Here is a 27,542-nt window from a genome sequence, read left to right as displayed (position 1 = left end):
TTTTATAAATAGTCTTTTTTTATAAATACTATATTTTCCTAAAACTCACAATTTAGCAAAAAACAAAAAAAATGCGTTAGCAGAATTTTGCAAAATATACATTTTTTCTTCGTTTCAGATTCATTGGGGGACTGCAATCGTTAGAAGTCTATTCTTACGATTCATTTCAGTCTATCATTTCTTAATTGTCAAACTTATTTTGCATTGATAAAACATGAATAAATAAATAGATCATTGATAAAATGGAAATTAATAGTAAATGTTGTTGTTTTTTATAGCACCTCAAATTCGGGAATCTAGAGTAGAATGCTCGTACCCTTCTGTTACTTTATCTATTATACTATGTGTTATTACTAGATTTGTAAATTGGCTTAATGCTGCTTCCATATTTCTTAACGGTACTAACAATTTGCGTATGCCGGATTCACTGCTCTTCTTCCAAGGAGCATCGTCTGGCTCATACGGTAGAGGTCCTTGTACTGGTGCATCATGGTCAGGTGGCCTAAAAACAATAAATAAATACACAAAACTATGTAATATAAATTCTAAAAAAACGTGAAGTAACCAAACTACACAATAAACACACACATATGCGCATATGAGGAAAACAATGCAATCAAAAAGAAAAACTGAAAACTAAAAGCTAAACAAACAATAAAATGAGATGAGAAGACCTTTTAAATGCATACAATAGCTGTAAGGCGCTATGCAGGTAGCGACACTTGACGGCAGTCAAGCGCAACAACTAACACACCCACACAGCGCACAATCACTACTGTACTGACGCACGCACACACACGCAAAACTATACGCCTTGTAAAAGAAAAACGCCTTCTACTCACGTGCCACACACTGCGCCTTCTTGCGCCTCTTGTGATTCCTCATCCACATCATCATCCTCGTCGTCATAATCATACGAACTTGAATCACCACCACCGCTACCGCCGGCACCACCGCCCGCTGTCGTTTTGGCATTACTAGGTTTGAGTGCCTTCAGCTCTTCGGTCAAATTGTCAACAGTGGTGATTAATTCGTCACGTTCACAAATTAACTCCTTCAACTGTAGCGTCGTGTAACGCGGACGATTCGGATCGTTGGGGTCGTCGCTGCATGATTTCACCAAATCCTCATTTTCTTTCTCAGCCAAACCGAGTTGCTTGCGTAATTGATTAATGTCACGATATTGGTCCTGCAGTTGGGCGAGAAAGTCGGCGCGCTCTTCGCACAACGTCTTTACCTGCGACTGCAACATTTTGCGTCGACGGTGTGCATCGCGTCCAGACGATTTTAAGCGATCCATTTGTATGTGTAGCTGTAAGGCAAACAAGAAGAAATAACAAAAATTAAATGAAAGTCTCATTGCAAAGGATGTTATACAAAAGTAGTGGGCGGGGGTAGGGAAAAAGTACGGGAAATGCAAACAAGCATAAAAACAAACACCTACACACACATGCATGCGCATGGAAAAAAGCAATTCTATTGAGTTGTTGCAAAACTTTTCAAGTTAAGGCAACGACAACGTTGCTGCATAGGCAACTGCAGATAATTGGCAACGAGTTGATTAAATTAGCCAAAGTTAACGAGCGTTAAATATGTACATTTTATGATGACCTGAATAATGGAAAAATCAGCATACTTCGCCGAAGTAATTAAATTGCTGTAAAACTTGTTATGGTTAAGGAGTAATAAGAAAGAAACGTTAATGCTGGAATACCCTGCATGGAACCCTTCAAGAACTTTATTTTCATCGGACAGTTTGTATGGCAGCTATAAGATATAGGTGCTTGTGAAAAACTCTTGACAAACAAAAAATTTCAATAGAAGGGTTGGATTTTGATTAGACAGTTTGTATGGCAGTTTTATGAAATAGTAGTCCGGTAGGAAAAAAGGACGTGTACAAAATTTCAGATTGATACCCCATAAATTAAACTGCCAATTCGCGTGTAGACAATCGGACGGTCAGATAGAGGAAGGTGGCTAAATAAACTCAGGCGGCTTGTGTTCGAAAAAACTTACTCGAATTCGGATTTGTTATACTCTGTAACTCGATTTTCAGATTTTCAAGCCAATTTTCGAATAAAACATTCGTTAGCTTTTGAGTTTTAGAAACCAAAAACGAAAATTGTACGTATTTATTCTGCCACAGGGTGGTACAACTTTTCCATAGTTATAAAGTAGATCCGAATTTCGAATATAATAAATTTACGAATCGAGATATAGAATAGGACCCCAGCTCGTCATGCAAATCATTTAAATATACATATACTATCTATATATCCTACACTTCCTTTTGAATACACTTCGTGGCAAACTGATAATAGCCTGTTCAGGGTATAATAAGCTGTAATTTAACTGTGTGCTGTAATTGGCTTTGAGCGGTTAATGAGTTTTAAGAAAATTACCTAATTTATTATATTATTTACATAATGATGTGAGTTAACTAAAGTATTTCACAAATATTTTCTAGGTAACAATTTGAAAACGCTGCTTTGGGGATAGGTTAGGTTATACAGGCCGGCGGATATACCAAAAATATTACTTTAGCTGCTAGTGCAATATTATGTTACTTCGCTGCTAAGTTCATAGACCCAAAAGCACGAAAAATACCAGTGAAATTTTTCAATAAATTTCCCCCCGGCTCCCAATCCCTTGCTTTTATAATATTTTGCAGTATATACATATATATACTATTGCTTTGCTTGCAACACTTACATTTTCGATTTCACCATATTTTTCCTGCAGTTCGTGCTCTTTTTCTTTAAGCTCGTCACGTTGTTTGTAGATTTGTTCCTTTAAGCGTTGCAGCACTTGGGTATCGGTTAGCGCCGCATTCAACTCATTATTTGTAATGCTTATGATGCTCTCGGTCAAACTAGCGCCCAAGCCGGAAGAGTGTGCAGAAGAAGATTGTAGATCTTGCGTTTGTTTAACCAGACGCTTGTTTTCATCCTGTAATGTTTGTACCATTTCTACCAATTCATTGGTTTCAGTACGCCATTGCTCTTCAAGCACCTCCATTTCCTGTTAGCAGTTATAAAAATTAACAATTTGTCAACTACAAAATATGCATTAAACACTCACCCTTTCGAAACGCCTGCGATACTCGGCCTTTTCGGATTTTTCACTCTCCAGTTGTGCTATCTTTTCACGCAACTCCTGTATTGTTGCATTTTCACGCTCATTTTTAGTCGCCAGTGCCTCCAGCAGCTCGAGCGTATTGATGATCTTTGGCATTATGCCTGTTACGGCATCGGTGCCGTAACGGTCTATAATTCGCTCATATTCCTTACCAATATCTGTTGCTAAATCATAGACATCAACAACAGCGATGTCATCGATGGCATCCAAAACCATTTCACCCATTTCATTTATGTGAAAACCGGGCATGTATAGTTGTCACTTCTCTCAAAGCTTCTTAGCAGGCAAATTTTTTGAGTTGTAAACAAAAAAGAAAATTTATACGAAAAACGTTTTTGCAAGAGTTTCTTGCTGCGCCACCGGTACAGCTGCAACAATTATTTCTATTTAATTTTAAACTATACTATATTGTTGTTTTCTGTATTTGCGCTGCTCAATTTTAGCAGCTGCAAAGTTTATCTGCCAACGCTGCTCCTTGTGCACTTCCACCCACACACAAGCACTGTAGTTAATAATAATGAATTTGTTTACAAAATGTACAAAAAACTTCAATATTAAAACAGCACTTGTAAGACAATCGTATCTTTATTCGTTGAATATTTAATTAAAATCGCTAGATAATTTTAAAGGCAAGCAGATATCTGAAGGATGCACCAGCTGAAAATGTTTCACTACTCCTTTTTGCACTGGTTCGGAAATTTGCATGAGTAATATCAGCAGATTGCAGATGACGACATACAGCGTTGCATTTTGGAGAAAACAAAAATTAAAAAAGAGTACTTTATGCTGCTCAGGGACGAATTCGAACCTTTTTTTTAAATCTTCCTGCTTTATAAACTAATTATGTACTATTATATATATATATATATATATATGTAAATAAATATGTTATTTCTAAAATACTAGTATACGTGTTTATCAGTTATTGTATCATTTGTGTAAAGGAACTATTAATGATTTGTTTACAAATTTCACACATATTTATAATTTGCAAGTAATTTACATAAAATAATATATAAATAAATATAATAATTACACGTACGAATAACTGAGGCATTGGTTACTAATAACGTATTGATGACCACTTACTTAACTAGTACCAGGCTTGTAGCGGTACAACTACTATTTTACTATTGATGACAACAGCAAAAACTTGGCAACACTTACGTTCTATTTCTCAAATCGTTTCTTTATTATTGCAATGTTGTTTGATTTGTTTTCTTCTTGGTATTGCATTATTGTCAAGTAGTGAAAATAGGAACTATCTTTAGAAGTTAAAAGTCTAAACAGATATCAAATTAAAATTTTAAACTATTTATGCTTTATCAGAAGTAATTCATAAAATATTTGTGCATGTGCAATTATTCTTGTGATATACGCAGTTTAAGGCGTGGCTAAATACAGGAAACTAATAAAATCGGCGGTGCTGAAGCGTTTCCGTTGCCTTTGTCTTGACATTTGAGGAATTTCATTAACGCCAGACAAAGCAAGTTTTCAGATTACAAGCAATTTAAAAACGAAGCAGTGAAAAAGTTAATATTACGCTTAAAATTTAAAATAACTATTTTAAAAACAACGTGTTTCACAGTGTTTTTATTAACTACCCGGTTTAAATGTTTAACAAACATCTAGGAGCCAATTCGGCCATAATGGAGGCGTTGGAAACGCCACCTGGAATCGGGGTGAGTTTTGTAGTTTCTTTTCATTGCTAAGCCTCGATTACAAGCATAGATTTTCGCAATAGTTGTGGTAATTGGAATGACTTTGAAAAAAAAAAAACCAATAGAATGAGCAAACCGCAAAGCAGAACACATGTCTGAAAACTATGAATTGCGTAGCAGAAATTAACCACAAAATCGCCTAAAAGTGCTAAGAAATAAAAAAATAATGTGTTCATGAATTCTACGATAAGTGTTCCATGTATAAAACAGCCCTAACAGCTGTACTGATAACGCAATAGCGTCCTGAAGTCATATTAATGGAGCGACAATAACATTCGTTGTATACATATTTACTTTGATATTTACATATAGAAAGTATACGCAACAATCAAGAAAATAACTCATGTTGGAAGAAGGTGTGTCACTATATTTCATCCGAGTCGTGAATTAAAAACAACACAAACTGCGCTGATAACATAGACTGGCCTCCTTAGCTTTAGACTGAGCAGCGTCATTGAAATAAAGATTACAATTATGCCACTCTAAGTTCAACCTTATGACTTACATTATCTTACAAAAACAAAACTATTTGCATCAATTATTAAAAAAAAAAAAAATAATTAATTGCTATAAAAGCGTCGCATTGGCTCTGGCCACAACACGTGTAATTTTTGCAACAACGCTATTAAGTAAATCGGTTTTTGAAATACGCCACATTAATTCTAACTTAACTTAATATTTCAAAAGCCTTAGTTAATGATATTTCCGACAAATAGAATATGCTAATGCGAAAATTGTTCACTCTACAAAAACACATACAGTACATGAAGGTACTCTCAGAGTGGACGGTCAAGCCGAGCCTAAATAAAAAATGGGCTCAGCTCGGCTTTAAGTGTTCACTTAACGGGTATCCTAAATGTATGTATATTTTTTACCTTACTAACGCATTTTTTAATACCAATAGCTTTATGTGGCTTTGACACTGACACCAACAGCTGATTGGAACGTGACTACCTCAAGCTTTTTATGGTAGAAAYTTCTCCTACATACATACATATGTTTGCGTATATAGTATAACTTGAGTGTAATTAGCATATTTTTGACTTTGTTGAAATAGTTTTATTTATAAACAAACACATTTCGCAGTTTATTGTTGCGATTATCACAAACGTCTATCTTCTATTTGCCTCCATTTATGCGTGTACATATTTTTTGTTTGAATAGTTAACTTCATTATGAACTTTCGTCATATGTACTTTTTAACATTTATAAATATGTACATATGTTTGTATATTAATAATCACGAAATCGATTTGCGCAATAGCAAAACAATATATTCAGTTAATGCAAAAATAAAAGTTTGATTTGTAAAATTTTATTAACCAAAAAATAAAAATACTGAAGTCATCGCGCTTTTTCAAAATCTATAAAATACAATGTATTACAAATGTGTGTATGTTTATATATATGAACCACGATTTAGCATTGTTCTTTCGTTTTCAATATACAGTTAGCGCAAATAGCATTTTGTTACTTTAATAAGAAAAAACGTTAACTTCGGTCGCACAGAAGCTTTAAAATACATTTCACATTTACAAAAGATTTCAAACAAAAACTTAATTTTATAATTTTTTCGGATATTGTACCGTTGCGTTTGACAATAATTCGTTTTCACGACAGTCAGGTCTACGTAACAGGAACGGACCCGGATTTTTATCCGACCAAGGACTGTCAAAACAACAGCATTCCTCCAAATGACTTCAGGAATGTTTTCTGCGGTTACAATAACAACCACCCTACTTCGACAAATTTGGAGAATATATCTCGTCAAATGAAAAAGTTTTCCATACAGAGGCCACGTTTTAATCGTTCAAAAATGTATTAATTGAAAACACCTGATCAGAAATATGTACAGAAGTTTGTATTTAGTATTAGACAAATGTGCATACATGTACATTTATATGCCTCTAATTGATATCTACATTTGCAATAGTGTATGCAATTACATGTTAATTTATTCTGCTTTTTAAAAATTTCCAAATTAAGGTATGAATCATCTTAAAGCTTGCGATAATTATAAATATGTATATGTACGTATMTATAAATTTTTTAGAATATAAATATGCGCGAAAGGAAATGTTTAACGTAAAAACCGCGACATTTAATTGTGTATAATATATATATAATATTTTTTATTCCTTTTATAGATTGGCAGACACCAATGCATGTGTATGCATGTACGGAAACACATTGCATTTACTGGTCGCAAAAAGTTTATTTCAGTTGACAGATAACGGTTATAACACATTTTGGCTCAACTCCTTGCTATTTTGAATTTAAAGCTTTGCTTTTGGATGTGTGTCATGCATGTATCGTAAAAAAACATATAATCTCAGCGACTTGTTATAATATACATATATTTCCTTCGGTTTTAATTTATAATTACCTTTTCGTATTTATATTATACATACATACATATGTATATGCATAAATCTAAATAAGTAGGTTTAATACACCACCTTTCTCGTCTTTTGTGTATTTAATATACATGCATACTTATGTACATTGATATGTGCGTATGCACTGAAAATAAAATGAAAAAAAGTTGCTAGCCTCCATTTCAGTACATTGACTTTTGCAAAAGGTTTTTAACCATATCTTATCGCTTTCATACAATAAACTGATACGTATTCGTAATATAATACTAAATCATGCAATTTATTACAAAAAACTGTAAAGAGACGGATTCTTTGTAGTAAAAATGGTTAATTGCGACTTACGACTTACTAACTTGGTAGATGTATATCAGTTGAATCTCCACTACCCTTCTCAAATAAAATAAGGAAATTCCTTTCAGTTTGTTTGGCCGCTATATGCTATAGCAGCTATATGTAACCGTTTATAATACACGCCAAATTTCGTGAAGATATCTTGTTAAATAAAAGAGTTTTTCAGAGAATTTTATAAAAATATCTTGTCGAATAAAAAAGTTTTCAATACAAGGACTTGATTTTGATCGTTCAGTTTGTAAGAGTTTTTGCGGTATCGACGTTTCCAACAAATGAGCAGCTTCTTGGTCAGTAAAGGGCGTGTGCAAAATTTCAGAAGAATATCTCAAAAACTAAGGCACCAATACGCGTTTATACTGGCAGACGGTCAAATAGACGGAGATGGCTAAATTAACTCAGAAAGTTGCAGGATCATATACATACATACATACATAGTATGTACACATGGATATTTTATAGCGTCTTCGACGTTTAACTCGGGTTGTAAAAAGCTTTATGTTAAACTTAATACAAAAATTTAAACTGTTTACAAAAATATATATTTTGGAAAAAACATAAATATATATGTATGTACATAAGTTTATGTATTTATGTGTATTATATACGAAAATATTAATAAATGTACTCTGTTATAAACATGGAGGCGTTTCCGGAGCCAACTGTTATTCATTAGCTTTTTGCATTAGCTGTAAATTTATAATTAATTACAAAAGGTTACAAACATATATATATACATATAAAAAATATTTGTTTCTATAAATTTTTTTAATAAATTGCAATTTCATGCTAATTTTCTTTTATTTTTTACTGATATATATGTGTATGTTTCAATGTATATACATATGCACATCTTTCTGCAATGTTCTGACGTAGCCGCCGTCGATTTATCTCCAGCCTTTACTTTTCCTCTGCGCGTTATCACTCTCAGAGTATTTTGCTGAATTTCACTCTGATTTGTTTGTTATTGTTTTATTTTATTTGTTTATTTACCGCTACTCAGCTGTTCTTTGCTTTGTTTCCATCTTTGCATTTATTATTATTATATTTTMAAATTTTTTGGAGCAAAAAACTGCAGTCGACCAACCACAAAGCGACAGCAATAGCATTTCGGCCAAGTAGAATCAAATAACAAGCCTAAAGCGCTGAAATCAATTGAGATGTTTAACTTTTGCGCTTTTGGAAAGGCAATAGCACTGCAAAATTTATTTGTTATTATTTTTTGTCTTGGCTGCAATTATATTTTATTTATTTTTGTTAAGTTTGTGATAAGTGGATATGTGAGTGCAAATAAATATGCACTTTTAATGTGCAACGTGCTTATGTCTTCAATTCTATTGCAAAACTGAAGTTGTGTGCACTAAAAATCTTTTTTATAATTACTTACATATTATATTTGATTGCACATTATTAAAACCAAGTTTTAGTGTTTGAAACTATGTGGGAAGCTGTGTGGTTGGATGATGAGGTGAGAAATCCCAACGCATTTTAAAATTTAAAAAAATTAAGTGGTATTTATGAAGTGTTCCAGAGACTTCCTTAACTGAAAAATGAAAGAAGAAGAAGAAACATAAACTTCTGTTGYACCCTTAATACCCTTCAAAAATGAAGTTTCTAGAAAAGAACTCAATTATTATAGGTCAGTTTGTATAGCTGCTCTACGCTATATCGGTCTGACCTGAACAATTTGTTCGGAGATTGTGCCGTTGCTTCGGACAATTTCAAATTTCGTGAAGAGATCTTGTCAAACAAGAAACTGTTCCATGCCAGAATTTGGTTCCTATCGGGCATGTGCAAAATTTCAGATCGATACCTCAAAAACTGAGGCTCCGATGTTTTTTATGAAATGTTCAGGGTATAAAAAACACAGTTAAATACATTCATATGTATCGATATCTCAAATGTATGAGTCATAAATTATAGCGGTTGGTATATTGTAGTAGTTAGAAGTGCGCATTACCATTCTGCTGGATCTCACTACGATGTCAATTACACTGAGAGACCACAAATCAATAACTTCTGTCTTAGATAAAAATAAGTAGTAATTATTGTTGTACTTGCGTCACACAGTTGGGTGTTCAACCGGAACGGACCCGAATTTTCAATCAATTCATTCAACATAATTTAGAAATTAAAAAAGTAATAATAAGAAATAACCTCAAATAAAATTTTCAGTTTATTGCTAATAAATACTGCATATATATGTACATATAAATAGCCTTCAATATATTTATCGTTTTCTTATGTACTCTTAAATTTTTTGAACAATTAAATATAAAAAATATAGGACCATAACCTCAATTCATAAACCGGTGATTTATTATGTTCTATATATTAATCGTTTTATTATATGGTCTAACAATTTATAAAAACAAAAAGTAATTCCGTAAAACCAGAAAATATATAACATCATACGCATTTTTAGATTTCTATATTTTACATTGTACATATTATTGTTAGTTTAATTTTATTAACATTTATTTCTCCACATTTCTCCTATTCATTTAATAGAATGTTGCAACAACAGGTCCAAGCCATGCCACCAGCGATGATTTCACATCAATTGATTGCTGCTCACCCGTTGCCAAATATGAGCTGACCGATAACTCCACAGATCATTCGTTTCTTCTCATGGATGCTGAAGAAAATTTGCGTATAGCGACCGCAGACCGCTTCCGTCAGCGACTAAAATGCAGCGATGATACAAAAATCAAAGTGATCTCTATATTTGGCAACACCGGCGATGGCAAATCACACACCATGAATCACACGTTCTTCGGCGGCGCTGAGGTGTTCAAAACGTCAGCGGAGCAGAGTTCCTGCACGATAGGCGTGTATGCGGCTTTACAGCGCAACATGGACGTGCTTTGTCTGGATACGGAAGGCCTGTTGGGCACCTCCAAGCAGAAGAATCGACGCACGCGCATGCTGTTGAAGGTGAAAGTGCGCTACATAGCTTAATAATTATGTTACTTATGCAAAACTTCACTACAGATACTGGCCGTGTCGGACATTGTCATTTATCGCACACGCTCCGAGCGCTTACACAGCGATATGTATGAGTTTTTGGGCTCTGCGTCGGAAGCATTCTGCTTGCATTTCGCGCAGGCACTACAGTCGCTGCCCGTGCCGGGCACAGCGCAAACGCTTGGCCCCGCCGTCTTCATCTTCCACGAAACACAGCATACAAATCCGCTTGACAGCTGTAAGCTATTTCTATCTTTTTATAGTCTTTTTTTTTTCTTTATTGTTTCATCACTTGCCTCCTTCATTTACAGCTGTCGCTGAAAGCGCCGAAGATCAATTGCGCAAACAATTCGACATGCATAACCACAAAATAAACGCGTTTAGCTCGTTGCGCTATATTGGCGTACAAACACTGAAACATTTGGCCACCGATTATAGCAAATTAAGGGATGCCATCAAATTGGAAATCGCCAATACCACAGTACGCTCGCCACGTCATCCCAGTGTTGTGTTCAAAGCGATGAATGCGCTCAATACGAAATTCTCCGGTGAAATTACTGAGGAAACCATAAATCCGTTTCCCGAGCAATTTTTCACTTGCCCAGTGCGTTGTGAGGCATGCAATCAGCGTTGTCAGCGTTCAATGGGCCATATGAGTGACGGCGATGGTCATATGAATCAAAACCAATGTAATTATCAGCATCAGTATGACAATAAGAAGTACATGTGTGAGAAATGCTACAACAAAGGCAAAATGGTGAGTGAAAATTGTTGTTATTATTTTAGAGTAATTATTTTCCAGCTTTGAAAACCGTCAAGCAGAAGCTCCTGCAAAACTCAAGTTATCTGCTGCTTTAGCTGTCCAAAGCTCTTGTTAGCTCCTTAACCTAACCTAAAACTATAATAATCGGTTAATTTTGTAATATTTTTTTTACACAAATGAAGAAGAAGATTTTGTGTAAAGACCATCAGTATAATGTTAAAACTCAGGAGTTTTAGTCTTTTAAGTAGCAAGTAATCTGTTAAAATATCTAGATCGTAATCGCGGAACGTTTGCTCTAAACTCTCAAGACACCTTGAGCTGTTTCCTGTGGGGAATGCTACCTAGTTAAAAATATGAGTCCGTTCCGGTTATGTCATGATTTTTATGGGAACCCCTAACCCGTTTTTATATACGGCCAAAAACAGCCAATTCGTCACTTAACGGAAACCCACGGAGCGAGTTGTTTCGATATGGTCGGACTATAGAGAAAGAGACGTTAAAATGGCATTGCCACGACAGTTGGATTTTTATCCGGACAAAGACTGTCAACTCGGGAAAAATCTGCCGGTACAACAACATGCATTAGGTTAGTTGGTTTAAATAGACATACAAAAAAAAAAAGGTCAATATAATGCGTGAACTCAAGGATTCAAGTCTGTATAAATATCTAATATTTTATTGCGGGAAGTTCACTACTCTACTCACAGTCTATTTTCTCAATACTACTTATACATACTTATTATGGCTGTTAAATCGACTTACAGAATACCATTCACTCATTGAGTGTGCTGATTTGACCGAGTCTGTCTCTAAACCTCGCTCCTTGCATACACCAAATCTTCACAAATTGACCATGTGGATTTCCGTCTGTTCGGGTCACTCTATTATAATTATAACGGTTAATAAATTGGCCATATTACCTTTGGTTTAAGATAACTTTATATCAAAATCGAGTTATATTTATACCTTATATAGTATATGTTCCCTGTTTTAAGATTCGCTTGCATAGAAGCTTCAATTTATTTATTATTGTTAATATGTATTTTCCTAGAATGTAAATCACATGTTAATACCATTTCTTTTCCACTACAGAACGTCGTCACATTTACTACACAAACACGCAGCGACAGCTCCTGGTCCGGACTGGCAAAATATGCTTGGAAGGGCGCCGTTATCGATTGTCCAACTTGCGGAGAAATTTACAGATCACGACAATATTGGTTTGGCAATAAATCGCCGGAAGAGACAGCTGTTAGGTAAATTTAAAGCACATTTTAAAATAATTTACTTTTTATAAATTGTATATCATTGTAAAAATTTTGAATTATCGCTATAAACTTAGCATATATTCTAACCATCTTGCCTTACAGATCCATTATAGTACACGCTTGGGAGCCAAAAGGTCCCACACACTCGGCACAAATGGTGCTGGATAAAGTATCCACGCTCGGTGATGCATTGCCGAAGCTACATCCGAATGCTGTGACCGGTTGGTTAGCGGATTGGGTGGCACCCAGTTATTGGAAACCAAATAGCGAAATTATTGTAAATCCAAAAAAAAAATTTAATGCAAAGTATTTTACTGTTACTTTTTTTTTACAGAACTGCCATGCATGCAAGAAAGTTTTCGAAAATACTGGTTTGCTTAAACATCACTGTCGCTGCTGTGGCGAAGGTTTTTGTCACGCATGTAGTATGAATCAGTTGCCAGTGCCAGCGCGTGGCTGGCGAGATCCGGTGCGTGTGTGTAATATATGTTATACGCTGCTGCAGAAACAGCCAAATGGAGTGCCGGGTAAGAAAATACTATACATAGTCCTTCACATATATACATACAAGTTTTTTTTTCTGATCGGTTGTTAGAATGCTGGAAAACCGCGTTTGTCCGACATCTAAGAGTAGACCTGTACAATCTAGACCTGTGCAATTACTAATTTTTCCGTTTTCCGATTACAACGGTATAGAACATTCTCGACATTTTGGGTATAACTTGCCGAGAAGTCAGTTCCCGACCGTAAAAAAGTATTCTCAATGCGTCTAAGTGACATTTATTTTAAAAAGATTCAAATGCTAGCCAAGATTATGTCTCAGATGGTCCATCCGTTGAGTCCAATGACTCGTTCGAGAATTTCGACTGGTATTTGGCGAATGACACGCGTGATCTGTCAAAAAGAGGCTATTGAAAAAATTTCATCTACTTGGATCAAACCTTAAAATCTAAACTATCCCTTTTCGTTGGCAAGAAACACAAAATTTGGAAAAATTCAGTTATTCAGACTTATTCCTAGATCGTCTTGTGCGCTTGTGTTTTGACACTCTCCAACTTACTTATTTTAGAAACTTTTCAATTGAATTAAACATTGTATACCACATAAAATCGCCAATGTTGGGCAAATTATATATGTATGTATGTATGTATGTAAATGTGTCGTTACGTTTTGAACTATCCAAAATGCACTGCACTATGTTTCGAAACTCTTCTATTTAAGATAGATTGTGTGTCTAAGTTTTGATTCTCGTCACTTTGTGCTTAACAATGTGCTTATTTTTCAAAACTCCAATTTGTACTTTCACAAAGCGTTTTATATTTGAAACTCTTTAACTTAAAATAAAGTTTGTGACTAATTTTTGAAACTCTCCAATGTGCATTGACAATGTGTTTAATTTTCAAAGCTCTCCAACTTAACATAAAATGTGTGACCAAGTTTTGAAACTCTCCAATTTGCGTTGAACTACATACGGTATATGGACATATGTACAGTTTTTAAAAATCTCTTGTTCGCATTTTTTTTTTTTTTTTTTTTTTTTGTTATACATTCCTTTTAGTCATTCTAGTTTCCAGAGTTTAAAGTTTGATTCGCATTTTAAATAGTTTTGTTTATTTTCATTACACATTGTTTCATTTTCTAAAACAAATACATCTATATACATATATATACATTTCTTATTGTACAGCAAATACAACCGAAGCATTTAATCATACCAATTCCAATTCAAATTCAAATCCAAATAATAATATCACAGGCCAAACAACGACTGAGCAAGCTGACATAAGTCTGCGCCAAATCGGCGAGGTGATCATCAATCCGTTGGGCAACATAACAAAGGGTGCCTATGAATTTACCAAAGGTTTGCCATATTGTAACAAAAAAAAATTATATTTTCTTTAATAACAATGTATATATATATAAACTTTCACACAGGAATCATCAAGGACACTGCACGACCCTCATACTGGGTATCGGACGCCAGTTCACCCACCTGCTACATTTGTCAGACACTTTTCGGCACTGCCGAAGAGCTAGCCATAGCAAAGGCCAGTGGCGCCTCCACGAGCAGCCGAAACACAAAACACACACATGACACACAAGCAAAAGACAATATAGCCAATGGCAATATGAGTGATAGTATCACAAGTAATCTATCGAATGGCGGCGGCAAATGTAACATACCATCGCCGATTGGCCACTGTCCGCGTCATCATTGTCGGCGTTGCGGTAAAGCGGTTTGCGAAAAATGCTCACAACAACGCCAACCAGTGCCCGAGCATGGCTGGGATGAGCAGGTGCGTGTCTGTGATAAATGTGCCGATCCAAAACAATGCGAGCCGACCGCCAGTTGCAGCAACAATGCTAATAACGGCAGCGCCGATTGAATTCGCATGCGCATAAATTACTTTGCTATGATTTTGTTTTTGTTTGAAGTTTGCATTTATACGCATATGCCACTGGTATGGCGGCATTTGCACATTGGACTGAGCAGTAAAAGGCCTACAAATCGTAAAAATTCGCACACACAAATATAAGCATTACCACATATCTCATATTCATTTTCATACATTTTATTTGTTAAAATTAATTTTCTATAGACATATACATATTTGAGCGGTTATGCGTCCAGTGAAATATGCAGCTTTGCTTTTCTTCACACAAAAATGGTCAGTTTCTTGTACAAGTAGAGTTATTTTCCAACACAGGAGTGGTTAGTTTCTTATATAAGAGTGGTTAATTTCTTAGATAAGAGTGGGCAGTTTCTTGTATAAAAGTGGTCAGTTTGTTATGTAAATGTAGCTTGTTTCTTATATAAGTGTGGTGAATTTCTTATATAAAAGATTATACGCATCTAAAGTATATATTTTGTACTTATGACAATGGTAAACCAATATAGCTGTGCTTATATCTTAAAATAGCATAAGTTGTCTCTGACTAAATTATGTATTTTGTTTGTTAATAAGTGCTGCGAGTCTATTTCAACATAATTTATGGCTAGTTTTGAAAAACTATCATTTGAGCTGACAAACAACGTCATAGCGCTTATAAAACGAACAGCATTACTCAAAATAATCACTTTTGCCAGCGCATACTTAACCTATTTTAGTTTATTACCACAGTTTTATAGTTATCAACTCGTACACAAATAATTTTGGCAATGAATTCGCAATACAAAAACCTTTTTCCGGCGCTCAAAAAATTTTAACTTAAAAATATTTTTTTTTAATTACTATATAATTGAAACATTAAAGTCCATTTACTGCATTAATATTACACCACACTTTGGATCTTGGATTTTTTTCATTAAAGTAAATTTCTTATGTCTTAACTTTCTAATTCGCCGTTAAGCGCTTCATATTGTATATGTATGTTTATAGAAAAAATTATAAAAAATCGATTTAATTTCACAAAGGCTACAAAATTGTAATGAATGATTGTGATACTTGATAAGCGTTTATATATAGATATATAATTGTTTATTTGTATGCATTGTGAGATGCTAATTTCTCTCCCAAATTATATTTACTACCTAGAGTTATATAAGTTGCATGGTAAAATAAAATGTAAGCGATATATATATATTTATATATATATATGTATATAAATATGAAGTTAGTTTATAGTCAAAAACAATGAAATGTGGCAACTGTTGCGCATGCGTGGTCAGTATTTTTGGCATACAAACAATTTGGTTGCATAAATCTGTGATTATGCCCGGCAGTGGCAGCACTGTTTGTTTCATTATTTGACTATATCAAATATGTATGTATTGGTATATATATATAAAATATGAGGAAAGGAATATGTTTCTACGCTATCTTAATGGATTCAATGTTATTTTAATTTAGTTAACCAATTTAAGTGAAGTGAAAAGTAGCTGAATTGTATTCTCATATATTTTTTTTGTCTGAAAAAAATGTTGCTTCTAGTTAATTTTCTTATTTTATGCAACACGCGTTTAAATTCAAACTTTTCATTGTAATACTATGTAATGTAAACAAATTAAATAAAATTGCATCCTTTTCTTATCAAATGTGTTTTTGTATACTTATGTAACTTTTTCAAACTGCTTTTATGTGTATGCGCCGTAAAGTAGGCTACTTAAAGGTTTTTGCTCGGTGCACAAAGGCACCATGAAGTGTGGTGAAAAAAATTTAAAAATCATGTATCGAGCTTGTGAAGAGAAGAATAAACAATATGTGATTAAGAGTTTATAAAAATAATATTGGCAATGAATTTTTTCGCCTCGTTCCGAATTTGCGATACCAAAACCTATTTCTTATGCTGAAAAAGTTTTAACCTTAAAAACGATTATTTTTGTGTTATAATTACTATATATACAGTTGAGCTTCCAAAACTCGAATCACCATAATCCACAAGAAAAGACATCCTTGTGTTTGTTGACGTGCGTTTTTTGCTGCAATGCTAGGACCTCGGAGCGTACGCAGGTCTAAAACACTGGAAACATGTCTTCCGTCTATCACAACATGATCGATTTGATTGGTGGCTTTTCGAGGACAGACAGGTAGCTTGATGGAATTTCCTGTGCTAGAATCTAATACTAATAACCATATTTCGATTCCCGGCGAAGACGATCAGCTTCAACCCATGGCTCTTTCATCATGGAGACTGAATTTACCGACCATTGTGCCAAAGATAACTTCTTAGCCCACACTGGCGTTAAAGTCGCCAAACACGATTTTGACATCGTCGCGACTTACATAAAGCTTTTTCTTTTAGCGACCACCTAAAAATTTATTATTTGGCAATACAACAAAAATTCATAAAATAATGTTTTTTAACTTTAAGCTTTTTTATGGACTTCACATAAAAATTTTAAAACTTAAATATTTAAAATACATGAAACTTTGTTGATTTGCAACAATTTAGAATTAAAGTTATTCGTAAATTCGCTGAAAAAAAAATTAAAAATAGTTATGTATTTTTAAGCATTCATTTCAAATTTATTTTAAAATTTTATTGTTATTCATAAATATAATAATTATATTTTATTTTTAAATTCATAAATTGGGTTTTACAATTTTATATTTTTACGAAGCACAAACATTTGTTTAGGTAGCTGGAGGCAGTACATTTATTTAGGAGGATCCACAGTATTTTGAAACACAAGGAAATTATTTAATATAAAAATTAGGTAAAGTAGAGAAAATAATTTTTAGGTAAAAATATATAAATAGGAAAAAATTTATAAATTATTAATATATATATGCAAAAAATTAAAATAAAAAAAAATTTATAAAAAATAATATGCCAAAAATCAAAAATTAAATTATTTTTATTTTTGTAATATTATTTAGTGTTTATTCTTAAGCAATACACACATAAAATTTTTTTTTTTTTAATTTTTATAAATAGAAAAATTCGGAATACAAAAAATAAAATTACATTTCAAAATTAATTGATGCACAGTAATTTTCAAAGCCATGAATTTTACAGCAATCTTAAGTGGGCGTGAGACTTCAAACTGCGCTTATCCCGATACTACTCCTTCATAAGTGTTTTAATGTATTATACATATGTACATTAAACAAGAACAAAATAAATTTATTGTGTTTCAATTTAAACGTTTGAGTCCAATTTCTAAATCAACTTTGCAAATGTGAGGTTAGTTTTTGAATTACAACAATTAAAATAATAATAACATTACAATTAAAAAATATAGGCTTTAGAAATAGAATATAGAAACTGATGTTTATATAACACCAACGCCAGTTTAATATGGCTTCTATTTAAAGAAAATACACTCAATACACTGTAAGAATACACAAAACACAAAAATACACAAGACTTGTATTATTATTGTACTAATGCTAAAACTTACAAGCACAAAATTGAAAATTAAATTGAAAATAATTCAATATTTTACTGTTATGCTTAGACGTTAATGTAAAATTTGCCTTTAATGCATTCTCTATTTTAAAACGGTACACGGTAAAAAAAAATAATAATTAAAAAAAATATAAAGTTTTTGTTTAAAGAAATGCAAATTTTTTATAAACAAATTTTGCAATTAAAAATGTTGAGCTTAATTACACTGAAGCCAGCGTTTTTCACAGTTACATTTGTAAAGTTGCATTTTGTACGTTAAAAGTATAAAATTTCATTAACTTTCATTAAATTTTTAAGTAAAAAATAATTTTATTTTATTTGTTGCAACTTTCAAGCAACATAAATATTATAACTTTAAGTGCTCTCTGACTAAATAAATCAAGTACTTTAGTAGCAAAATAAATAGATATAGAGTGTTTATTCTCCCCACTTTGTGCTTAGAATATGTAGTTATACATTTTATGTATGTACATACATATCTAATGTACAAAGGATAACTATACTTTCACACTCAAGCAGACAAAAATGTATGCATATTTAACGGTAAATTGTGATAGCAACGATTTGCATACATATTTAAAACAGTTACTATTAAAATGCCACATAGCATGCCACTTTCTAGCAAACAGAAGACAATTTATATAGTTCTCTTGAGAGCAAGCGCCTAAAGAATATACGCTTAAATCGAGAAAGGGATGTAATGAAGTAAAGAAATATAAATATAATAAATATAAAAATCATATTTTTGAAATTCAGCGCAATTTTGTTTGAAAAAATAAGCGACTTCAAATGTAATATTGCGAAATGCAAAAATAAGTATTCGGGATTCTTTGAAAATCACTCAAATCAACAACAAAAACCAAAATGTAGAATATGTTTGCAAGTTATTCAATAACTGCAGTAAGTTTTTGTTTATCTGTGCCGTACGTTTTGTTACTCGCTTAAGAAAAAACATTCCTTTTTTTAAATACACTTTTGTGCTTTTAGCATAACAACAAACCATAAGGCTAGCTAAATTAGCGTCATAAACACTATCACGTTTTGAACTATTTTCATAAACAGATAATAAAAACTATATAGCCAATTTAATTTCAAAGTGGCTGAGTCGCTCCTACAAAACTTAATACTTTCGGTCGCGTTGTGAAGGTATTTTTAAATACAACAATGGCATCGTATATCACTTTTTGCGGCTCGGCAAATATGTTCGCCTCATTTTTATCGAAAACCTCCAAATCGCCCACCGTTGAAGCGCTGCTGTTGCTGCCGCTGCTACTGCCGTTAGTTGCATTGTTGACATCTTCGTCGGCGCCAATACCCAAAGTTGCTGTTTCGTTGATGACTTTGAAAATTTGGATTATGTAATTGTCATCAGCACGCATTTCTTCCAGCTGATCGGCAATGGATTGCAAGAAGAGACGCTGCGCCATAGTCGACACGACACTTTCTAACAATTGAGAGAGAGTAATGAAGAGAGGTTATTAATTTGTATATTTCAAAGGTTACTATACTCAACTCAGTCCTATATCGTCGGCTAGGTTGTTTACAACGATTTTAGCAGTATAATCGCGTATTTCAAAGTCATCATCCATGAGCAGCGCCAGCGTTAGTCCAATGAATAAACGTACAAATGGTAATTTTTTCTTCTCCAAAGCTTTATTAAAATGTACAGCTATGTGTGATAAGATTTGTGCAGCCTTCAATCTGAAAGTGTTGACAGTTAACTTCTATAAGTTTATATGTGGGTACATTAGTAGTTATGTTTTTGAGTTGGTAACCGATAAATTTGAAAAAAAAAAAAGCATAAAAATATTACTCGTGGCTATTCCAAGCTATATTACACCCCTCATAGGTCAATTTCTTATAGCTTAAAAAGATATAAAAATATATCTATCTTGATTTGAACCAATCAAATTTTATGTAGCCTGTGGAGGATGTAAAAATATCTCACTTACCTCAAACAGTCGGGATTCCAGGCTTGTGAAATTTCCAATAAATACTCCAAATATGATAGCGATACCTTCGAGTCAACACCGCCTTGTTTAATCACCAAACGCTCCACACACATGGTCAGCGGTGACTTAACATCACCCGTATGCTTTCTAGACTCTTTCAACAAGTGACTTAAAGTGAAATCGAAGTTATCCAATAAACTAAGTATGGCATACGCTTTCATCACACACTCCGGATAGTAGAGTGGCTTTGGCAGGAGTTCCTTCAGTGTGGCATGCAGAGCTTTACTCTGCCGCAACTCTGCGGCCAAACTATCGCGCATCTCAACGGGCAGAGCGCGTACGAAACGCTGCTCTTCATGCGATATTTCGAATTCTGACAAATCCATTTCCTCTGGCCCTAGTATTAGTAGTATCACATTGAGGCAAACTTCCGCTTGTTCCAAATGCATGGTGGCATGCGTGAGCGGCGGGCAAAGCAGGTAATCAGAGAGCGCACCGAATGGCAGTGTCAAACGTAAAGTATGTAAATTGTAAATATAGAAAGATTTGCGCAGCACCGGATAGTAAAAGCTCAGTTCAGCATTGTAAAGCTCCTTGTGTGTGGTGAAGTAAAGTAAGTTTTGTATGGTTTGTTGTTCATAACTGAGAGTCTGTTGGCTGTTATTGTAAATAGAAGTTATTAAAATATTTTTAAGTATCTACATAAATGTAGTAAATACCTTTGTAGTATCTCGATAAAAATATCCAAAATTAATTTGAGTATAACGGCGTTTTTTATTTGAGTTTTCTCCTGAACCACCACCAATGTGGCCGCTATATCCCCGACTAGCTCAGCATCGGGTCGTTTAAGTGCTTTTAGTAGCATATAAATCTGCAAGAAAAAATTATTTGTAATAATAGAGGTAAATACGTAGTTAAATACAAATCGACAAAGCGCTTTGAGTCTGTCACAAATTTGTTGAAAGGGCTGTCAGTTTCAGCTATATCTCCTGGCTCGCGAAGGTAAGAGTACCGAGATTCTTCAATCTCAGTTTTTCAAAGGTTGGACAATGTAGGTGAAAGTACCTGGATGTTTTCGTGAACAACATAGCAAGGAAGCCCCCCATTGGCCAGCTCATCGGATTTGCAATTCTCATTCAATTTCCTAAAAAAGGCTGCACCTCGTAGCAGTACGGCTGCTGCCGCTTTAATAGCAGCCAGTTCTGCCTGAAAAACACTACAGTGTACCGGTAGCCTAAACGAGTGTAAAACCACGCCGTAGGCTCTTCTTTCTCTAGACTGAATAAGGAAGAGAAGCAAATGGGTCTGGTAATGATTGAGGGCAAGACGAAATATCTCCTGTCATCTGCGATGCAGTTATCCAAGTTTTCAGCTCCCCAGAGCATTATATCGCAATGTCCACGGGGGCTATGTGTGATATGGCATTATGGTCTCCAAAGCAGTGAGCAAAATATCCCACCCTGCGTGTTGCACTACCCCACTCCGTTACGACCATTCTGTCGCAAAGAAGACTAAATATGGTGGTGCTTGAGGTTCGTTTTCACCTGAAACTTTTCGAGGTTATTAACCGCCACATCCGGCCACACATTGTATTATAAAAGGCCTTGACATCGAGAAAGGTGCCTACCGCAAATTCCGTATGCATAACAACATAACACTACCTGCTTCAGAACAGTGTACACCGACCTGCCTTGCATTTTGGGGTACCATACGCATGAACATTGAGTTCTCATGACAGCTCTCTCTACACTATCGCAAAAAGTTTTCTTAGCTCTCTTCAGACTTGTAGCTTCTAAGCTTGTGGAAGATATGCGGCAATAAAATAATGCTTGACACTTACCTGCAGCAGTTGGCCATGTAAAACATTCAAATTCAACGTCTTGGAACGATCAGCCGAAATCTATAGGTACATATAATAAAAAAAAATTGCATCAGAAAAAAAAAAAAAAATATTAAATCTAAAAATAAAACCAGATTGGTACGCACCACAATCTCAGCACACATCTGCAGTACAGTGACCGTTATTGCATCCTTGGAGACTAGCGCCACAACAGCTTTTGCCGCTAGATAACGCGTCTGCATATTAGGACAACTCGCACAATTCGCTATGTACGGTATAAACTCGCTTAACTGTAAGTAAACAGAACGATAACGAAATTATAAGAATGTCTACTTGAAGAAACCATGGCAAACCACCTTCAAATTGGACTCTGTGCCCTCCAGCGCGGACGGATATAAGCGACTTAATAACAACAATAGCGGATGTAGGTTATGCGCCTTCTGTTGCTGCTGCACCAATGCGCTGGCTTCTTGCAACTGCGCCAGAAAGAAATCATACAATTTGGGATAACGCAAAAAGAACACACGTCCGGTCATCTTATTGCGCACATTCAAATTATCGGAATCGCGCGTGCGCTGCACACCGAAAATGCGTGTAATAAGCGCCGCGAAGAGTAAGGTGGCTGAATTTTTTTCCGACCACGTTTCGGCATTGTAACCGCGTATGGCGCAAATGACACCGTCGCTCACATACTCCACCACCGCCTCGTTCAGATCGGTGCAACGAAAGAGCGCACGCAATATATTCAAGGCATGCGTACGCGATTCGGCGCTGCGTTCGCGTGCGGCGCATAACTGCAGCAAATGTGACATGGCATAGTAGAGCGATTTTGTGGAGCCCACGCGCAATTCGGATGTAATGAGCGCTTGCACCATAAACGGCACGCCCGCGCTGCGACGTGTCGCGCATATCTTCTCATTCAATTGTTCGTCTTTCGCAATGAGCGTGAGCAATTCGCGTAACCATTGCATGGGTAGCGAATTCAAATCGACCACCTCCAAGCACCACAGGCGATAACAAAGTTTTAAGAAGCCAACATAGGCTTGTTCGAAGGCGCCACGATGTTTGGTTTCGGCCAGTAACTGCTTGAAATGCTCGCCGATCTCAAGCAATTGCTCTTTGGTGATGAGAAATTGTTCGGTAAATTTACTCAGCTGTATACGTGATTCCAACACTATTTTGCCCAATATCAGTGATACCTCCTTGACGGTGCGCCAAGCGCATAGCAGCACCATTTGCGGTGTTGTCTTCACATTCGACAGATCGGCTTTGGCTAATTTGGCAGAAAGTATTTTAGTATTAGCATCAGGGTTTGTGAGCTCTTCGCCATACTCTGCGGGCAGTTGGCTGAAGTCATTCGGCAAATGACCTTCAGGTGATGAGCTATTCACCACAGGCGATACAACGGTGGTCAGCTCCTTACACAACACAATCAACTCGGCTATAATTATGCGCCATGGTATCTCTACTTCCAACCGATCAAATTCGAGTAGCTGTAAGATGCGCCTTACGGCAAAAAGGACGCCATATAATGGATTCAATTTGGCCGCTTGCAGCAGACTCTCTTTAGCCAATTTCAGACCAGCTTTCAGTTCTTGCAGGAGCCAACGTAAAGCGGCATAATAGTAGGGTTGATATTGCGTTGGCTCATAACTGCCAAAGCTGCTGATGTGTTCGTTTCGATTACAATAAAATTGCAATTGATATGCGCCGGTTACCGAATCGGCTGGACGGACCGATGTCAAGTTTTTGCAGATATGTGCGAGTGTGATATTCAATTGATGTTTTTGTATTAAATCACAATTCAAATTTGTTTCAATGAACGACAAAGTACTTGCAGCTGACGCTTTGTTGGCTTCGTATGAGTCAGCAAGCACATCGGCAAGCGCTTTAACGGTATATGGTGGTAACACGTGATCAAATGATATATCGCGATTGTTGCTAATCTGTAAAGCCGTTGATAAGAGTTGTAAAGACACTGAACGGCGGCTGAAATTGGCGCCCTGAAAGAGAGAAAGCCTATTAATTTACATACAAATGTGTTAAAAAATAATAAAAAAAAATAAATAAATAAATAAAATACGAGGTGTGTACAAAAAATTAAGTGACTAATAGTTTTCTGACACTTTTTGATACCTTGAACAGGTATTAAATATGTTCCCACTACGTTTGTAACGCCCAAAAAAACGTCACAGAGGCTACACAAATGATTAACTAGACGAGTTGAGTTAATTTATTCATTTTCGTCTGTCTGTCGGTCTGTATATATCCAATCTAAAATTATTCACCTGCCCTTTTCTCACCAAGAAGCTGTTCATTCGTCGGAACTGCCGATATCGGATCACTATAGCTAAGAGCTCCCATAATTAATAAAATTTTCCATTTGCGTGAAGCAATAATTCAAAATTCATGATTTGCCACCGAATGATTTTTTTTTACAAAAACAACAATAAAATAATGTTGATTGTTTGAATTCAATTGCAGACTTTCAAGAAGCGGCGAAAATTTTCTGCGATTGAAAATATTTCTCCTCGATCCATCGGTTAAGTATATACCAAAATACTGATCAGCAGTGCTTTTAGAATTGGTAACTGCTTCGTTTGAACTGTAGGTGAATTTTTGAAGGCAACCACAGGTATATGAATTTAACAGTAAAAAATGAACTGTAACCTTACTTTTGGTACACTGTGTACTCTTATTTGTATGATATTACTGACTGACTGTCAAATATAGAATAAATAATAAAAATTATAATAAATAGCCGTAAAAATACCTGAAAAAGATTCTCCACCAATTTCTTAATAACATCGCGCAAAAATTTCAATTGCAATGGCGCATCAGCACCAATGCCTTTACCAGCAGCGCTTGCCGCATTAACTGCCTTGGCGGGTTTATAATCCTTAAGCACTTTAACAAGATTTACTTCACAGCGATATAGTGCTTTGTCGAACAAGGCTAGAATTTTTTGACGTGTCGCTGGACTTTGACAATTGGAATTGTATTCGAGGAAGGTAAGCATATTTTCACATTCCAACAATGTCAGCAACTCCGTTGACTTATTTGTCTCCACCAACAAGCGCAAGGCCATAATGCGCGTTTCATCCGAATTGCAGATTATGCTGTACACAAGATTGCTGGAGAATTGTTCCATTATTTCGGTGAAATCATCAACTTCAATGCCCGTCGTACGCACAGCCCACAGAACCGATAATTTTGTGCTAATCGGTATTTCAGCTGGATGTTGTATGATATGCTTTACAATTTTCGGTTCACATTTCACCGCTTTAACAATTAGCGCTTCGATGTCACCCAAACGCGCGTCATTAGCAGTGGCTATCACAAGCAGATATTCGATCCAAAGTTTGAGCCAAGCTTCGTATCGCAACTCTTTGTGACTGGCAAACATAAGTGCTGTAAAAAATATGAAATATTATATATAAAATATGTCTACTATTTTATAAGTTAGCTGTAATTACTCTCAAATAAGTTTTTCGCCATGAAATCACGACCGAGCTCTTCGGCGAAAATGTTTGTAAATACTTCGGAACATTGATGTATTATGGCATCTGCGCCCATAATTGCTACAGTTTGTTGCAGCACTACACATTTCATAGAAAGCGACAGTCGATCAGAATTACAGGCATCATAAATCTTTTGTATGAGAAAGTCAAATTTAATTTTTTTGGCCGCTGCCACAGTATTACGCAGCAAATCCCGACACAAATGCCGCACGCTATCCATGTGGTGCTCTAAATAGCCAAATGTGAATATTAAAAGTTTACGTAATATCAACTTGGCATCATCGGTGGGTGGTGCTTGCTGCTTTAATTCAAAAGTGAGTATAATTTTTGATATCTGATAAAGTGCACGTGTAGCGCAAAGTAAAATATTCGGCACCGTCGCATTAGCGTTTGCAATTTCCTCTATTTTGCTGCAAATATCGCGTATATCTGCCGATATATGTTGAAAATCATGGTGATCAAAAGTATTAACGATGCCAACACATAACGCAATCTCATTGGGATTCTTAGTCAGTTTGACTTCTTGTATAAAACTTTCATAAGTAGCCGTTAGTTTGGCGTTGTGCGCTAATAAAATACCAGAATTTGTGCGTGGATCCATGGGTATTTCGTCGTCGCGTACAATTTGCTGACATAGCGCAGCTAACTGTTTGAGTATGTCACTGTGTATTTCTTTGACTTTTGCGCCATACTCCTGTACACAGCTGAGTAGCAAGTGTATAGCATTGTGTACATATAAGTAGTACTCATTACGCACGGATGGTGAACTAAGCACACTACAACGGAGTCGAATATGAAATTGTAAATAGTAAATAAACAAATATATGTTTGGACTGTTGACACGAACCCCAATTCAGTAAGATATTTTTGCACCGCCGAGCTGAGAAAGGGAAACACATCAACTATGCTTTGCTGAAATGCTTTAAGGCCACTATCGAAATTCTCGAAACAGCCAGACATTGAAGTGATTGTAAAATTCCAAGTGCTGCTCTCAGTCTCTACTCTAGTTTCCTCCACTAAACGTTGCAATGTGTGTGACAAAGCGTTTACAATGGATGTTTCATCTGTATCACCGGTTCCCAGCCGGGCAGCTGTAATTAGAAGCCTGCATGAAAAATTAAAGACATATATATGCAAATTTCAACTAGAAAAAAAATTTAATACAAAACTTTAAACTACTTACCTAAGTATTTGATTACGTACGGGATGCTTAAGCGGACAATGAAAATATAAGTCTGCCAAAAATTGCAATGCTTGGATATCTCGGCTAAGGTTTTTAAATATCTAAATTATAAAATATTTAAAAACCGTAAATTTATGTTTACAATAGATATGCATATACATATGTACGTGGGTATGCATGTATATATGTACTTACATTTTTCACGGCCGTCACCTGTTCTGATATCGAATTGGCACCCTTTAATTCAATACAATAACTCGCATCGGCTGTATTTTTAGATAAAAACACAAACGTGTAAATTTTGTTTACAAATTTTAACTAAAGCTTACAATTTTCATAAAGTTTTGGCAACGTGACAAGCGTAGTCCGCATTTCGGCATTCTTCTTTACATTGTCCCCGGTCTTCACCGAAGACACACGCAAATTTAGTGAATTCATTGCTTTCTGTTTAATTGGTTTTTCTTTCCAACAGTTTATATAAAATATAAATACAAATGTCTTTGATATTAAACTGTGATATTTCAAAAACCTAGAAATCTGATAGTAATATAAGCAACAAAAGACCGCAAAAGCGGAACTATCAGCTGGGCTAATAGTGTTTACCACTCCA

The 27,542-nt window shown here is 35.2% G+C and overlaps 3 protein-coding genes across 5 annotated transcripts in view; 1 reads left to right on the top strand and 2 right to left on the bottom strand.

Moving 5' to 3' along the window:
• LOC108972393 (RILP-like protein homolog) overlaps positions 1-3,957 on the bottom strand; it is a 6,096-nt gene extending 2,139 nt beyond the window's left edge. Inside the window, exons 1-4 of the mRNA XM_018938949.1 lie at positions 3,082-3,957; positions 2,713-3,021; positions 843-1,312; positions 407-502 (exon numbers count right to left, since the gene is read on the bottom strand). Coding sequence (XP_018794494.1) covers positions 407-502; positions 843-1,312; positions 2,713-3,021; positions 3,082-3,387 — 1,181 coding nt within the window. The 5' untranslated portion in view covers positions 3,388-3,957. The remainder of the gene's footprint in view (positions 1-406; positions 503-842; positions 1,313-2,712; positions 3,022-3,081) is intronic.
• Positions 3,958-4,375: 418 nt separating this feature from the next.
• On the top strand, positions 4,376-15,501 carry LOC108972478 (zinc finger FYVE domain-containing protein 1-like). Of its 3 annotated transcripts, none has more exons than XM_018939087.1 (9): positions 4,376-4,820; positions 10,097-10,522; positions 10,580-10,790; positions 10,864-11,309; positions 12,408-12,571; positions 12,686-12,860; positions 12,918-13,110; positions 14,340-14,444; positions 14,519-15,501. In XM_018939087.1, the coding sequence occupies exons 1-9, from the start codon at positions 4,752-4,754 to the stop codon at positions 14,968-14,970; spliced, it is 2,241 nt and encodes a 746-aa protein (XP_018794632.1). In that variant the 5' UTR covers positions 4,376-4,751; the 3' UTR covers positions 14,971-15,501. The 3 variants fall into 3 exon arrangements, with proteins under 3 accessions (XP_018794632.1, XP_018794630.1, XP_018794631.1); XM_018939085.1 differs by having other exon boundaries at positions 14,271-14,444; XM_018939086.1 differs by lacking the exon at positions 4,376-4,820 and adding an exon at positions 8,639-9,053 and having other exon boundaries at positions 14,271-14,444.
• A 2,443-nt stretch (positions 15,502-17,944) lies between these two features.
• On the bottom strand, positions 17,945-27,470 carry LOC108972486 (thyroid adenoma-associated protein homolog). The gene is made up of 13 exons (XM_018939102.1): positions 27,262-27,470; positions 27,128-27,198; positions 26,933-27,033; positions 26,597-26,854; positions 25,705-26,525; positions 25,002-25,639; positions 22,585-24,231; positions 22,375-22,518; positions 22,229-22,288; positions 21,108-21,259; positions 20,389-21,045; positions 19,950-20,137; positions 17,945-19,880 (listed from the first exon to the last, which is right to left on the bottom strand). Exons 1-13 carry the CDS (start codon positions 27,368-27,370, stop codon positions 19,528-19,530), a joined length of 5,199 nt encoding a protein of 1,732 aa, XP_018794647.1. The 5' UTR covers positions 27,371-27,470; the 3' UTR covers positions 17,945-19,527.
• Between the last annotated feature and the right edge of the window lie 72 nt (positions 27,471-27,542).

This window comes from Bactrocera latifrons, unplaced genomic scaffold (genome assembly GCF_001853355.1).
Source record: "Bactrocera latifrons isolate USDA-ARS-PBARC rearing strain unplaced genomic scaffold, ASM185335v1 scaffold_4, whole genome shotgun sequence".
NCBI classification, from domain to species: Eukaryota; Metazoa; Arthropoda; class Insecta; order Diptera; family Tephritidae; genus Bactrocera; species Bactrocera latifrons.
The sequence above is the reverse complement of the archived record's forward strand: the minus strand, read 5'-3'. Positions and strand labels throughout refer to the sequence as shown.